This window comes from Ylistrum balloti, unplaced genomic scaffold (genome assembly GCF_031769215.1).
Source record: "Ylistrum balloti isolate Yb309-2 unplaced genomic scaffold, AGI_CSIRO_Ybal_v1 Utg370076, whole genome shotgun sequence".
NCBI lineage: Eukaryota > Metazoa > Mollusca > Bivalvia > Pectinida > Pectinidae > Ylistrum > Ylistrum balloti.
The window spans coordinates 1,355,465-1,369,405 of NW_026782115.1; the positions used below are offsets into that span (position 1 = coordinate 1,355,465).

The 13,941-nt window shown below is 32.9% G+C and overlaps 1 protein-coding gene across 1 annotated transcript; it reads left to right on the forward strand.

Annotated features, from left to right (window-relative positions):
- The first annotated feature begins 1,145 nt into the window (after positions 1-1,145).
- LOC132549703 (uncharacterized) lies at positions 1,146-9,418 on the forward strand. The gene is made up of 5 exons (XM_060213655.1): positions 1,146-1,212; positions 6,771-7,052; positions 7,822-8,004; positions 8,356-8,446; positions 8,875-9,418. The coding sequence occupies exons 1-5, from the start codon at positions 1,146-1,148 to the stop codon at positions 9,416-9,418; spliced, it is 1,167 nt and encodes a 388-aa protein (XP_060069638.1).
- Positions 9,419-13,941: the final 4,523 nt, after the last annotated feature.

The window sequence follows — 13,941 nt, forward strand, 5'->3', positions numbered from 1 at the left end:
TATGTATTTTCAAATGTGGTTAGATGAAGACTAGTATAATATACTGATTTGTCGACATTTGAATTTAATTCTATACAAAACGAGTGCACATTTCGTCAATATCCAGTGAAAGCATAATGCAAAATCTAAAAACTATAAATATAAATGATGTAGATATAATAGATGTCATAAACATGACTTAATGTAGAACAGGTGTTGTTTATAAATTTAGGTTTTGCTACGACAGCTACAGGTACTATATGTTACGAGTAGGCATCATTGAAAGCCCCGTTAAAGCGACTCGTTCCTTGAGTGTAGCTGGCTGGTGAGGAAGTATGATTTGTCAGAATAAGTCGATATTTTCATTTAAAGCGATTTTGAATGCACTTGAAAGAATATTATTGATTTATGAAGAGGATAATCTGTTAAGTTTATGAATCAAAATCTACATTTGAATTTTATTGAACATAAAAACATTAATTCAACTAGAATTGAAAGCATTGATTTCAACAACGCTCAGTTCGCGTTCATAATGATCATACAGGGTATTACAAATACATTCTGTGTATTATCAATATTTGATCAATTTCGATTAACTATTTTTGTTGTAAGATTTTTTAAAAGTATATATAAATAATTCATAATACCCCCCAAAATATATTTTTTTAAATAAAATCTAATATTCACTCTTTGTGTCTTTTGTAAATCTTTCAATAGCATTACGCATTGAAAGATATTTACACACATTATGAAACTAAATACATATACATTGAACACGCGTGGTGAGTGTGCCTTTAATCAAGACAAGGTGTCATTCGACAGCAGACGACAGTGCTAGTGCTGTGATTGCTCCCTGGCCCGGCAGATGTTCTCACAAAGGCGGGCCTACGCCGGCGCAGGCTATTATAAAGTTAGACAGCTGGTCTGTTACAAAATTTCCTCACCCGAACGTTTAAACCACACAAAGACTCCCGTAACCCAGCCAAATATTTCCCGACTTAGTTTTGCTCCCTTCACCCACGTTTCGGTTGATCTAACAGACGTCCGCGGTGACTTGACCACAATGTATCCGTCTTGACCATTGTCCAGCGGTGGTGTCAGTAGTGTCCGGAATATTTATTGCTCAGTGATCTAAATCGTAGTCAATCAGGAATTATGGATTTGGGATGATGTTCTACATTATCAGTCGACTACTAGCAGTATCACTCTTTATAACCCTCAGTCACTGTCAAGGTAAGTTTTCCGTTCAAACAGATAAATATGGTATCAGATTTTTATCCTCTATATAGCAGATATGAAATATGATAATGTATTTTGTAGACCTGTCATCGCAAAATCTTGCATAATGAATTGATTTTAAATTCTTGGTATGCGATATTCAATAGAAATTAATTAGGGATGAAATGATACGTTCAATATTCGCGTGATCATAGATATTTGTAATTGACAAATTGTGTCGATTTAAATATATAATTTAATTCATATTATTCCTTATCAGGATCTCATTTTCATTTTAAAAAACACATCAACAGTGCTAGATACAGAATAATGAATTATTTTTGACATGAAAGATGAAAATATAAGCATTACAAATAAAATTGAAAACACTTGTGAATAGCATATGTATTTTTATTGGATATTAACCGTAATAAAGACCCATAACTCATAAGTTGACTGAATTTAAGTTTATATTGAAGAAGTGGATAAGAAAGCAGTGCTAAGTGTACATGGGACACATACTGCTTTTCATATATACAATATACTATGTACGGTTACGCTTTATCTAGGCTTACAATTCAGGATCTGATTCTCCATTGACTAGCACTCTCAATGTTTTCCCATTACGAATAATCATTTCCTACATGCATTTATTCTTATTTGAAATTTACCTTTATGCATCAACGTTACTTTGTTCGATCAGGTTCGTGTTGTTGTTGTTTAAGTAAAATGTGTATTGATGTAGGAAACCCACTGTACTGTATTATAAATGTTGCCGATTACTAGGTAATCTTCATACGTTATATGTCCAGACAAACTGTGTATATAGTGTAAAGAAATTTTATCATTACGTTGCAGTAATGTTCATATTGTGGTATAAGAGAAGTCTTTGTTTTTATGATGTCTTCGCTGACAAAAGTTCTCATTATAATTTGCTTCTATAAGGCAAACTGACATAATCTGCCTTACTATTCACACTGAAAGGTCTGGTACAATAATGTTACATGAATCATTCATTAGAACTCGGTGGTTCGAAGGCTGAGAAGATATAACCAGTTGGTAGGGAAATTTTCATACATAAAGTAAACAAAATTAAGAACATTCTTTATCATTTCACAGCTATAAGTTTGTTAAGACAGGTCAGATTGATGTATTTTGAGAGTTGATATTGCCTTTAACTCTCATTTTATTCAATGGCAACAATTTGATTTTTTAGCTATGCACTGGTTAACTGTAACATTTGAACAACAATTCTAAACGTTTAGCAGTAAGTTACATTGAAATAATGTTAAAATACACTCTTTTATCAACATATTTTTAACGATTTTCGAGCAATTTCAGAATAATAAGCGGTTAATTTCAAAGGTAACCATTTTGCACAATATTTCAATATTATGGAACAATTTTGTGTAATTGGCCGTATTTTTATCACACAATTTTCGTGCTGATTTAAGAAAGGATTCCATAACAATTCAGAGTGAATAATTAGTTTTAGACATGTTACCGAGGAATGCAACTAATTAAATATTTACATGAACGTTATTGATATGTCCAAAAATTGAAATACTTGCAAGATCAAAGTTAAAGTATCGTGAAAACTTACATGTCCTTGACGTCGGACCCTGCTGGTATTGTTGTGATAATTCAAAAGTATTGCTATTTTTAAGTTGTCGAACGATTATTTTGTTTGGTAGCAAGTCTAGGTAGGCGTACACACTAAAGCTTAGAAATTATGCAGACCTTGTTTATAGAATTTATACCTAGTTATCAGTAAACATATTTATTTCTTTTAAAATATCTTGTTCTGATGTTATTATTTGGAAACTTGTTTTGCATAAGGCAGTGATCTGATACCGTTCTTTTGCATTTAGACTCGATGATTTGTATCTAAAACATTGTGATGAATTGCCATTCATGACTAAGAAAGTACAACAGACACACGAGGGAACAGAAAACGTAAAAACTAATTTAAGATACATAAAGCCAAACACTGGATTAAATTTCTTCATACTGCTGCTCTGTCCTTCTCGGCTAGGGGATTAAATCTAGTTGGCGACTGAGGAAAATTGAAAGTCTCAAAATCTAGATGTGGAGTTACACTAGCCCCATAAGTACATGTATATATGTTGAACCATACGACTGAATTTAAACATGGAATGCACGTTACGCCAAACGTCGAGGATTAAAGATTCACCAGCAGTGTCTACCACCTACAATCTCAAAAATTGTCTAATAGACACACACTTGAAGAAACCATGAATAACTTTGGAGAAGTGTATGTAAATGATTATAGTTGTGATAATCCAACACTTTTAAATCAGTAGATGATTGATAATTCAACAACTTATGCTAAGTGGTTATTCAAAATCATTATCTTTTGCTATCATACTTATAATTGTATTGCCATATTTCACTTTCCACATACCTACACATATACGTGTGTGATGATTAAGGCAAAGAAAACGAAAACAATACCAAGAAAAAGGCTCCGTCTCATAAACTTGTTCACAGCATTGTGTTTAATTGATTAAAGAGAAAATGTCCCTACCTAAGAAACGACTTAAGGTACGATAAAGTATGAAATTAACTGATGATGCATAGTAACAATCACTTTGGTATAAACATTATATTTGTATACGATATGTATTTGTATCCCACTATTGATGATATCGATATATTAATATTTAGTTTAATCCATTGTTTGGCTCTACTGTATCTTGCCTAAAATTTGTATTATATGGTATTTTTCATTTGTACAATAATTCGCATAACTGAAAGCTTTAGGCTAAAATATATTCCTAATACAATGTATATCTCGGGTAAAATGTTTGAATGGGAAGTCGCCGTAAAAGGTCTATTTGTTGGTTGTTTATTGACATGATGATGATGATGATGATGATGATGATGATGATGATGATGATGATGATGATGATGATGATAATGATGATGATGATGATGATGATGATGATAATGATGATGATGATGATGATGATGATGATGATGATGATGATGATGATGATGATGATAATTGTTATTGCTGTTGATGATGATGATGATGATGATGATGATGATGATGATGATGATGATGATGATGATGATAATTGTTATTGCTGTTGATGATGATTATGATGATGATGATGATGATGATGATGATTGTTGTTTTTGATGATGATGATGATGATGATGATGATGATGATGATGATGATGGTTGTTGTTGTTGATGATGATGATGATGATGATGATGATGATGATGATAATTGTTATTGCTGTTGATGATGATTATGATGATGATGATGATGATGATGATGATGTTTTGATGTTTATGGATGATATGTTTTTGATGATGATGATGATGATGATGATGATGATGATGATGATGTTGTTTTGATGATGATGATGATGATGATGATGATGATGATGATGATGATGATGATGATGATGATTGTTATTGCTGTTGTTGATGTTGTTGTTTATTTTGGGATTTCTTACTTGTTCATAATCTTCACATTGCTGGTTAGTTGGATGTTAAAAACCTTAACACAGTGTAGTCAGAAATAAATTTCTAACTGTAAAAAATACACGACCAACAGAGAAATTGTCTCATGACATGTATAAAGTTTTCCTTCTAAATATTACCATTTTAACGATGGCGTATTTTGTATTACCTAAAATACTTGACAGAGTTTTATAAAGGAAACTTTGAGTGTCACTTGCCATCAACTGTTGAGATTGTCGCCATTCATTCTCACTTTCTACTCTGATCATTTATCACTGACCTGTTCTTTTGACCAGTCTTGACATCGGTAAACACTTTATTGATGTTTTGTAGAAAGGGAAGGAATTTTGACCTCATATAGGAATGCATTCATTAATTGTTTCGATAAAGTAATGACCCTTGTTATCTGTCGGACGTACAACGTAAAATGAAAAAACGCTCAGCACAAATTTTCCAGTTAGTGAGGTTTTCACAAATAAAGCCGGCAGGTGCTGCATATTTTCACCACCAATCCGAACTTCTGACCTCACCAAAGAACAAGATAGTTCTCCTCGATATATTTAACTGCCATTATATTTGTTGAACAATGGGATACTGAACACAGATTCTTGTTTGATTTTCAATATCTGACACAGTTTTTTACCCTCCAGGTACTTGACATACTAAACACAAAGGTGCTGATGTCGTGACTTTTCAGTGACATTTCAAGTGTTTTATTACTTTTTTATATTGCCGGATACGAGAGCCCTGAGGAGATAACACTTCATGAACATGGGAATGTTTTTATGTGTTGATTGGAAAATAACCCGTCAGATATCTTTGGAGTAATGTATTCTTGTTTTTCCCTTCTTCTTCTCCTTGTTTTGAAGGGAAAGGAAAACAATGCCAATTAAACGGGTGACACAGCATGGTCCTATTTGTATATTTTTTACAACACTTAAGATAAATGAAATGGAAATAACATCAGTTATATGTTTCTAAAGTTATTTCTTTCTAATGCCCAGACATAACACCAAGGTGATACCTGGTAGCTACTAGCTCCATTCCTGTTTACACAGGTGATTAGTAACGGCAGACGACAGGTGAGAACACCTGACAAAGCAGATGACGGTGTCCCTCGACACGCTAGCTAGCGTATCCGAGGCGAGTGATTATATGATAATAAATAACAGATGAAAACATTTTAGATATGAATATTTAAAATTAAGTTTTAGAAGGATGCATAACTATTGATTTGAGTGTCTAGTGATAGTTTAGTCTAGTTTGAATATGTATACCGAAGACCGAGCCGTTATAGGCAAATTAAATGATTATCTTCAACTAAGATTGTTCGACGGTGTTGGAATAAAACATCACCTTTGACCCCTCTGTCTGAAAATAAAGCAAAAACAACATGCAAATATACATTTCAAATCTGCTAGCAATGTACGTGATGAATGTAAACATTGAAACATCATCAAACCAACAACATTTTTAGAATCTACATGGCGTACAACCCCTTTTTTTATCTATGATATTTACGGTTTTCAAGATGAGTAAATCAGACGTTTTGCCTTGAAATTATGAAAATGAAATAACTGACGCTTTTATATAAAAAATCATAATAATATTGTAGTAAGTAAAAAGAGTGCTTGGTTTTCTGGAATATAAAGAGCATTTTTACCTTTACAGTTTTATAATCTAATTAGTATTTTGCTAATCAATGACTGTACATTGAAGATTTTCAGATTTTTAAAGTTCACCTAGTTATTTTAAGATACGAGTACTTGTTGTTGTTATCATCATAATGCAGTTTTATAATTGGCAGGATTCCTTCAAACAATTATAGATAAACGATGTAGATACAAATTGCCTTTTTATGATAATGTATAATCAACTGAAACATGTTTCATATATTAATGTTTTTCTCATAATCAAAATTTACATTGTTACTATTGAGTAATGAATTACAGTTATCAATAACATATTCTTATGATTTTTCCATCGCGACAATTAATAGTCGAAAGTATTTTCTCTTATTATTTCTATCGAAAGTGTATCGAAAATACTTATTTAAATATCTTATTTTTTTCTTCAGACGGACGCATTTTCGAGTGCACGGACGAAAATGTTAATGACAGCAAGAAAACATTACACGTGCGGTGCTCGGACGACAAGGTGATCCGGATTAATGAAGCTATATACGGTTTAAACCAGCTGAAGTACTGTATGTACACAGTGGGCGATTGTATAGAGAACATCAATTTGGACGACGAGTGCTGTGGACGACGGCAGTGTGACGTCACCATATGGAGGGTATTCTCGGCCAAGTGCGGTCATTACGTCTCGTTCTTTAGGCTCATATACGACTGTATTCCAGGTGCGTGAACTCGTAACTATATTATTGTTCCTTACTCAAGAGACACGTACTTATTTTGAAAAATACGGTTGTATTCCATCTCACTCACATCACATTATCTTGCAATCCAAAGTGTTTAGGATATTAAAACCGAAGACATTTTTTCGTTTAGCTAAGGATCAAATTTAAATACTGACTCAGTGACATGTCACAGCAGAAATAGTTGAATAAAACCTATTGGGTAAACTTTGATCATATTATTCATGTTTGTGGTTAAAGTTTTAAATTAATAATCCTATATTATACCATATTATGCATTAAAAATCGAAACCATACCATTCAATGTTAATTGTTCTAACTCTATTTAGAAACAGAAGACAACATTTCTTATATGCATTGTTAATTCTTTGTTGTATTTTATTTCATAATCAGTATCGTGTCCAAATTCATCTGTAATTGAAGCGTATTAGTATCCATGTTGGGCTATTTTCTTGCTGGTTCTCATTTTGAGAACGTCGCATTACTTGTCCTAAATCTACAATATGAGTGTTGTCGATGAAGCAGAAGACACTTGGTTTCACGGAATTATGTGAATTTAGCCAAAAGCATCATGACGTTTAATGGAAGTAATATTTAGTGTTTAACGAATGGTGATAGTTGATAATTCATATCACATTGACCTCGATTTTATTTCGGAGTATACTTGATAATTTGATCTTGGTAATAAATAAACTAATTACATGTTTTCTACGATGTTATGAACAATTTTAACGTTATATTATCTTTGCAGCCTATAAATCGGATTGTGCAGTTTACGTCGACCCCGACGACCTTAGTACAAATCCCTTACACACTTCGACGTTACCCAATACTACATCCACACAGATTGATATGTTCCCACCAGTTACAGCGATCACCGATCCTTTACGTCCGAAGAAAGAATCGACGCTCCCAGAAAATGAAGACAGAGAAGGTTATTTCTTTATTTATAATGTAGCAATGTCTTCTCACATTTTTTCTCAAAACAATATGAGAGTCATTTGCATTTGTGAACTCATATGGTAATTTTTCCTCGTATATAACCTCAAAAAAATTCCTATTGTCCCATGTCTTTAGTTGATTTGTGTTGTGTTTTAACGTTCTCTGTCCCTTTTCTTTTCAAATATTAAGGATACAGAAAACAGATATTTCATAAATCAAAAGAAAACAAAGTGTGTTATTGTGTCTAAATTTTCTGTGTGATAATGCTAAGATAAAAGGTAGGCAGTGATGATTTTGTCACTTTTTTTCAATTATCTTTCATTGACTCTTATGTGTCCTACAGATCTCACCATCATCCTTGGATCAGCTGCTCTGGTCGCGCTACTTCTGGCAGCCATCCTAAGTGTTATCTTCATGCTGAGGAAGTACCAATGGTAAGTGTGTGGTATTTTGTCCCATCATATGATTACAAAATAATATTTTCTGTTACCCTTCTGGCCTCCGATGACGAGACTATAGATGTTCATAAAGAAAAATCAGTATTGCACGAAAATATTCGGGAAATGAACATTTTAAACATTGGTCTCGTATTTGGCTGCTAAAACTCTTTCCGTACTGTCATTAAAGATGTGATCATTGTAAAACGAGACAAATTTTCTGTTTTAATGACTCTAAAAATCAATGGACGTTTGTTTCCCCCTGTATCATTGTGTGCGTTTTATTTTGATGGCTACAATGAATTTCAACTAATTTGTCTCCTTTAATAACATCTCACAACGGAGACTTTATAGTACAAGAAGATAGACAACAGATCTTTAGAGCTAGTGGTTTCCTTAAAATAAATTCCCATCTTATGTTGTAGGCAAAGTGAAAAACAATGTGTTTTGTCAATGTTTGTTGGGATGTGTACACGACAACCTCCAGATGGATGTGAAGACCCAGATGGATCCATACAACATATGTCACAACATGGCCATTCTGTGTCAGTTCATCCGGTCACGACAGACAGAGAGGCCAACAACAACCAGGATAATGAAACTGTCCCCCAAACTGTTTTAACCGTGGAAAGTGACATATCTGATAATAATCAAAATAAAGAAAATGCGCAGGAAGAAACGCAAGATTACACACCACCAAGCAAACGGAAACGGAAACGAAACGAACCAAGTCCAGACATTCAAATAGGATATGACTCTAAGCTCAGAGAATCACCTGCATTATTAGATGAACAGATGTCTTTATACAATCGGAACATACTTTTCAGTAATAAGACAGTTGGTAAACAGATCGCTGTAAATGAAGGCGAGGATGTGAGACACCTGCAACATGTTATAACTCAGACAAAGGACAACCACCGTCCGTCCCCTCGTGCACTTAACGAGAAAACGGGGACGACTGCAGTGTAGCTGCATCAGCAATATTTCTGGATTAAACGAGATTACTGTTTTTCTTAATTTCTAACGTGTCCAAGATTAGCAGGATGGCATGACTGAAAAGAAATCAAGAAGGGGCATGCTCAGAGCTAGACACTTCACTGTAGGTCATTCGTGAATAGGGATAAAGCTATGGTACATTTGGTTTTCATTCTGTGGCATTTTAAGACATAATTTGAATACTTAAATTCAAATACAAAGAGCAAGATCATTTCACTTGAGTCATACCTTTATAATTTTTAGGGGGAAAATGCGTTGTCATGTGTTTACTTTCTATACTGTAATATAAATACGACAGCATTTTACACATGAGTCACAGTTTTATATCACATTATCTGCTGGAGCCGCGATCTCATATCATTCTGTTGGCTGTAATATGATAGATTGAGTTTTGATTTCAGATAAAGATATTAAACATTAAACATTAGTCATAGCATTATATAATTTCTTTTATAAATAATTTGCGATGAGACTTAATTTCAATTTTTCCATAAAAAACATTCCGTATATATTAACTATTATTTGGCAGTATCATCATCATTCATGATGTTAACTATTAGCAAAAAACACAAAAATAACGTGTTTTACAGAACATATCTTACATCATCCCATACTAATGTGTGTACGTCTATATGTACTAGATCTCGCCAATATAATCATGTGATACATCGGTTTCGTCTTAATATGCAAAGGTAACGTTTACAGGTTCAAAAATACTCAATACATCTGCATCGTCAGTTAGCTTCATTGTTATATTCAATAATCGTGCACATTGTATATTCATTCATTTGTGTATATATACGCCTCTATACACCATGCTATATTCAATAATCATACACATTGTATACTAATTCATTTATATATATACACGCCTCGATACACCACGCTATATTCAATAATCATACACATTGTATACTAATTCATTTATATATATACACGCCTCGATACACCACGCTATATTCAATAATCATACACATTGTATACTAATTCGTTTGTATATATATACGCCTCTATACACCACGCTATATTCATTCATCGCACACATTGTATACTCATTTATTTGTATATATACGCCTCTATACACTCCACGTAATATATACTCATCGCACACATTGTATATTCATTTATTTGTATATATAAGCCTCAACCACTTAGTTACTTATCATCAATTATATATATATGCCTCTCATATTCATCATATGATGAATTACTCCAATTTATATTGTCATTGTCATATTCATAATGTATATACTCATCATCAAGTGGTGTATTGTTCATTCATTACATTGTTACCTTGTATTCAATCATCATGAAAAATATAGATGCAATATAAGCTATACTATCTAAATTCGTAACCTCTGCCCATACTTACGCGGATTATGAGTTTCAATAATATATAATATGCAAGGTATATTTGTGCATACAATATTTTGGTCAACCATTACTTATTTAATATTCATATATCGAATTTATAATTATATATTACGAAATCAAACTGTATTATGCATTCAATTAGCAAAGTTAATTCTATCATAAAGAATCACCATTTATAGGTAATACACGCGCCTGTTTAATCATCCTTAAATAAGCAATACTGATACAGCAGCTTATCATTTTATCAATCATACCTATAACATGTGCATTTATTTGTTGATCACAATCAATATAGAATGATTGCATGCCTCTAATGTATATCTGTGCTTAATTTATATAATATAACATTTATTCAACTTTATCAGGTTTATATGATATTCGATATGTGCGCACAACAACTTCATATATATCATGACCAATATTTATATATTACTATATAAATTGCTGTCTTATATTCATCTAACACCATGTATATCATAATGCACGGTATTTCACTCGTTCCCAGATATTTTATCAGCATAAGATGCATGGTTCTTTAAGTACGCTAATATAATAGATACATTTACTGGTCACATTTTATACGGTCAGAATAGAAGCATATAACTATTATATAACGTTTACACCCTGAAAACTAAAAAAAAGACACAGCTTATTTTTTTGAGAGAACGCAATTGTAGCTTTATTCATGTAATAAAATCAGTCTTGTTTTCAGGATTCAGGAAATGTTTTTGTTTGGCCGTTTTTCTTGTTTAGTTTTTAGGGTATTCAATATCAATTTTATCATATACATAGATATGAATATAAGTAAAACAACTCTTCTTAAGTTCAGAAATCGATACGAGTGACATAGATATATCTATCGACTAGAGAATAAATTCTGGCCATTCATAGATAGGCCTTCCTTTTTGTCACTTGTGATAAACTTTTTTATAATTATATATCTTGGTGCCATGACCAGGGCCATCTAGTGTCACAATTGAGTAAGAATGGATTCCTTATGATAATTATTGACCAACCATACATTCTGTGATGGTGATTAACTAACTCTGTTTTTGACTTTATTCAATAAAGATCTTATTACCTGTTACGTAGCAGAAAACACAAAAAACATTCACTCCTAATTAAAGAATTACCGAAAGTAGCACTCCTGCTTTTACCCCCTTTTGTTGAATCATTTGCTTGTTTATATGCACGATTTATATATATATTTATTTACAATCATATGTACAACTCTCACGGATCATACTAAATCTTACCTTATATCATGAATTGATATTTATATTTACTCAGTATAATCAAGCACTTTTAATTTTTTCACTGTATTTTTATAGATATATTTATCAGCTTACACTGAGATGCCATGTGTCATTGCATGTGTTCGAATCATACGGATAATTTCTTAACATGCCAATGGTTTCTCGTTATGTGATGGCAATGGGGAAACCAGAGCGGTTTCTTACATATATTGTTATACACGTCGCCATTATTTTCAGAGGACAGGAACACTTTCGCTAGTTTCATCCGTTATCTGATTAACGAAAATGAAGAATGAAATAATGTTTGATGTCAAAACTAAAATAAATCCTGGTTTTATTTATATGAAAATGAATTTTACATTAAGTGAAATTGAAAAAAAATATGTAAGAGCGAAAGAAACCATGGACGACCGTGTTCCTGTGCACAATACGCAAAACGCAACGCATATGAAACAAGGCAAGTATAAAGAAAAGTAAGGAGGATGAAGAGTGAGAATAAAGAAATATTTTCTAGTCCACTGACGAGCCTCTAAGATTTCGATATATGTGCCACACCAAACACATATTTTTCATCGAGTTACCTCTGCAGAAGCTTTTGTCAGCTGTCAATATTTACTATGGAAATCATGATATTATGAACAAGCCGCTGAGTATCGAACATTATATTTTATTTATCATTCAGGTTAAGGATAAAAAGTATTGATACTCTACCCACGGGTATAGAATATTCTTATGCATTCTTCTTCTTCCGCGCGACTGTTCTCGGCACGCGATTTGACTCTCCGGAATACTATCGTAAGGTATTTTGAAACTTCCACGCCAATTGTAGACATTTCATCTTCTGCGATCACCTCCAACATTCTCATATGTGCTTACTGCAGAACAGACATGTGCTTACACATGTATTGCATTTAAGGGGACAAACTTGTTATGAAAAGTGTTTTATAAGCAAATTGGCATATATTAAAGGGACGTCTACTTAATATACAGGCATTCTGAGTTCCAATTTATCACGTCATCTGTATCTTTTCTATCCACGAACATAATGTGAAAGGCCTTATATGTACAGAGTAAGGGTTAGGTCTACATTAAATGTGATGGTATTAGCATAAAGTTGTCTCTTATTACGATAATACATCTATACTTCGATCGGATGTTGACACAATTTTATTCAAACGACTTACCGACTGTTAACTTGGCTGAACACTGCAACTATAATGTTGTGCCACTCGACGCCGAGACTCTCCAGCCTGAATCATGCCAACAACCCCTTCCTTCTGTATTTGCGAAAGCCGCGGCATGCTTTCATTGGTATAAACATTTCATGCTTGAATGATTTTAATAAGCTCCATGGATTTTATTTTTTCAATCGTTTACAGGTATTCGCGATGAAAACTTGCTAGCCTTTCTCTTTTATTTTTGTTGAGTATATATTAGAAGCATTTTTTATATGACATAGTATCGAATTATTTTACAAATGTATGCATTATGACTGTTGTTAAATTTACCGGGATAATTTTATGTGTAACGTGTAAAAACTGCTCCTACAAACTGACTTTAAATTCTCACGTGGAGTAATAAAAGATTTAATCAAGTTCTATTTCGTATGCGTTGTATTTTAGAGATCAAGGGTCTTTGAGAATTCGTATACCAAAAGAAAATACCAAGATGTCAACACCATCTAAGACAAAACATGAACGAGAGATAGATTTAGACGGAAACTCCTGAGAACACAGTATACAACAACGGAACCATCAAACAAACTTACGAGCATCAAACACGTCTAGCTTCATTTTGCACAAAAAAAAAGAATATTTCACAATGAGATCTCCATGATGATCATAAAACTTCATCGTAATTTTAATT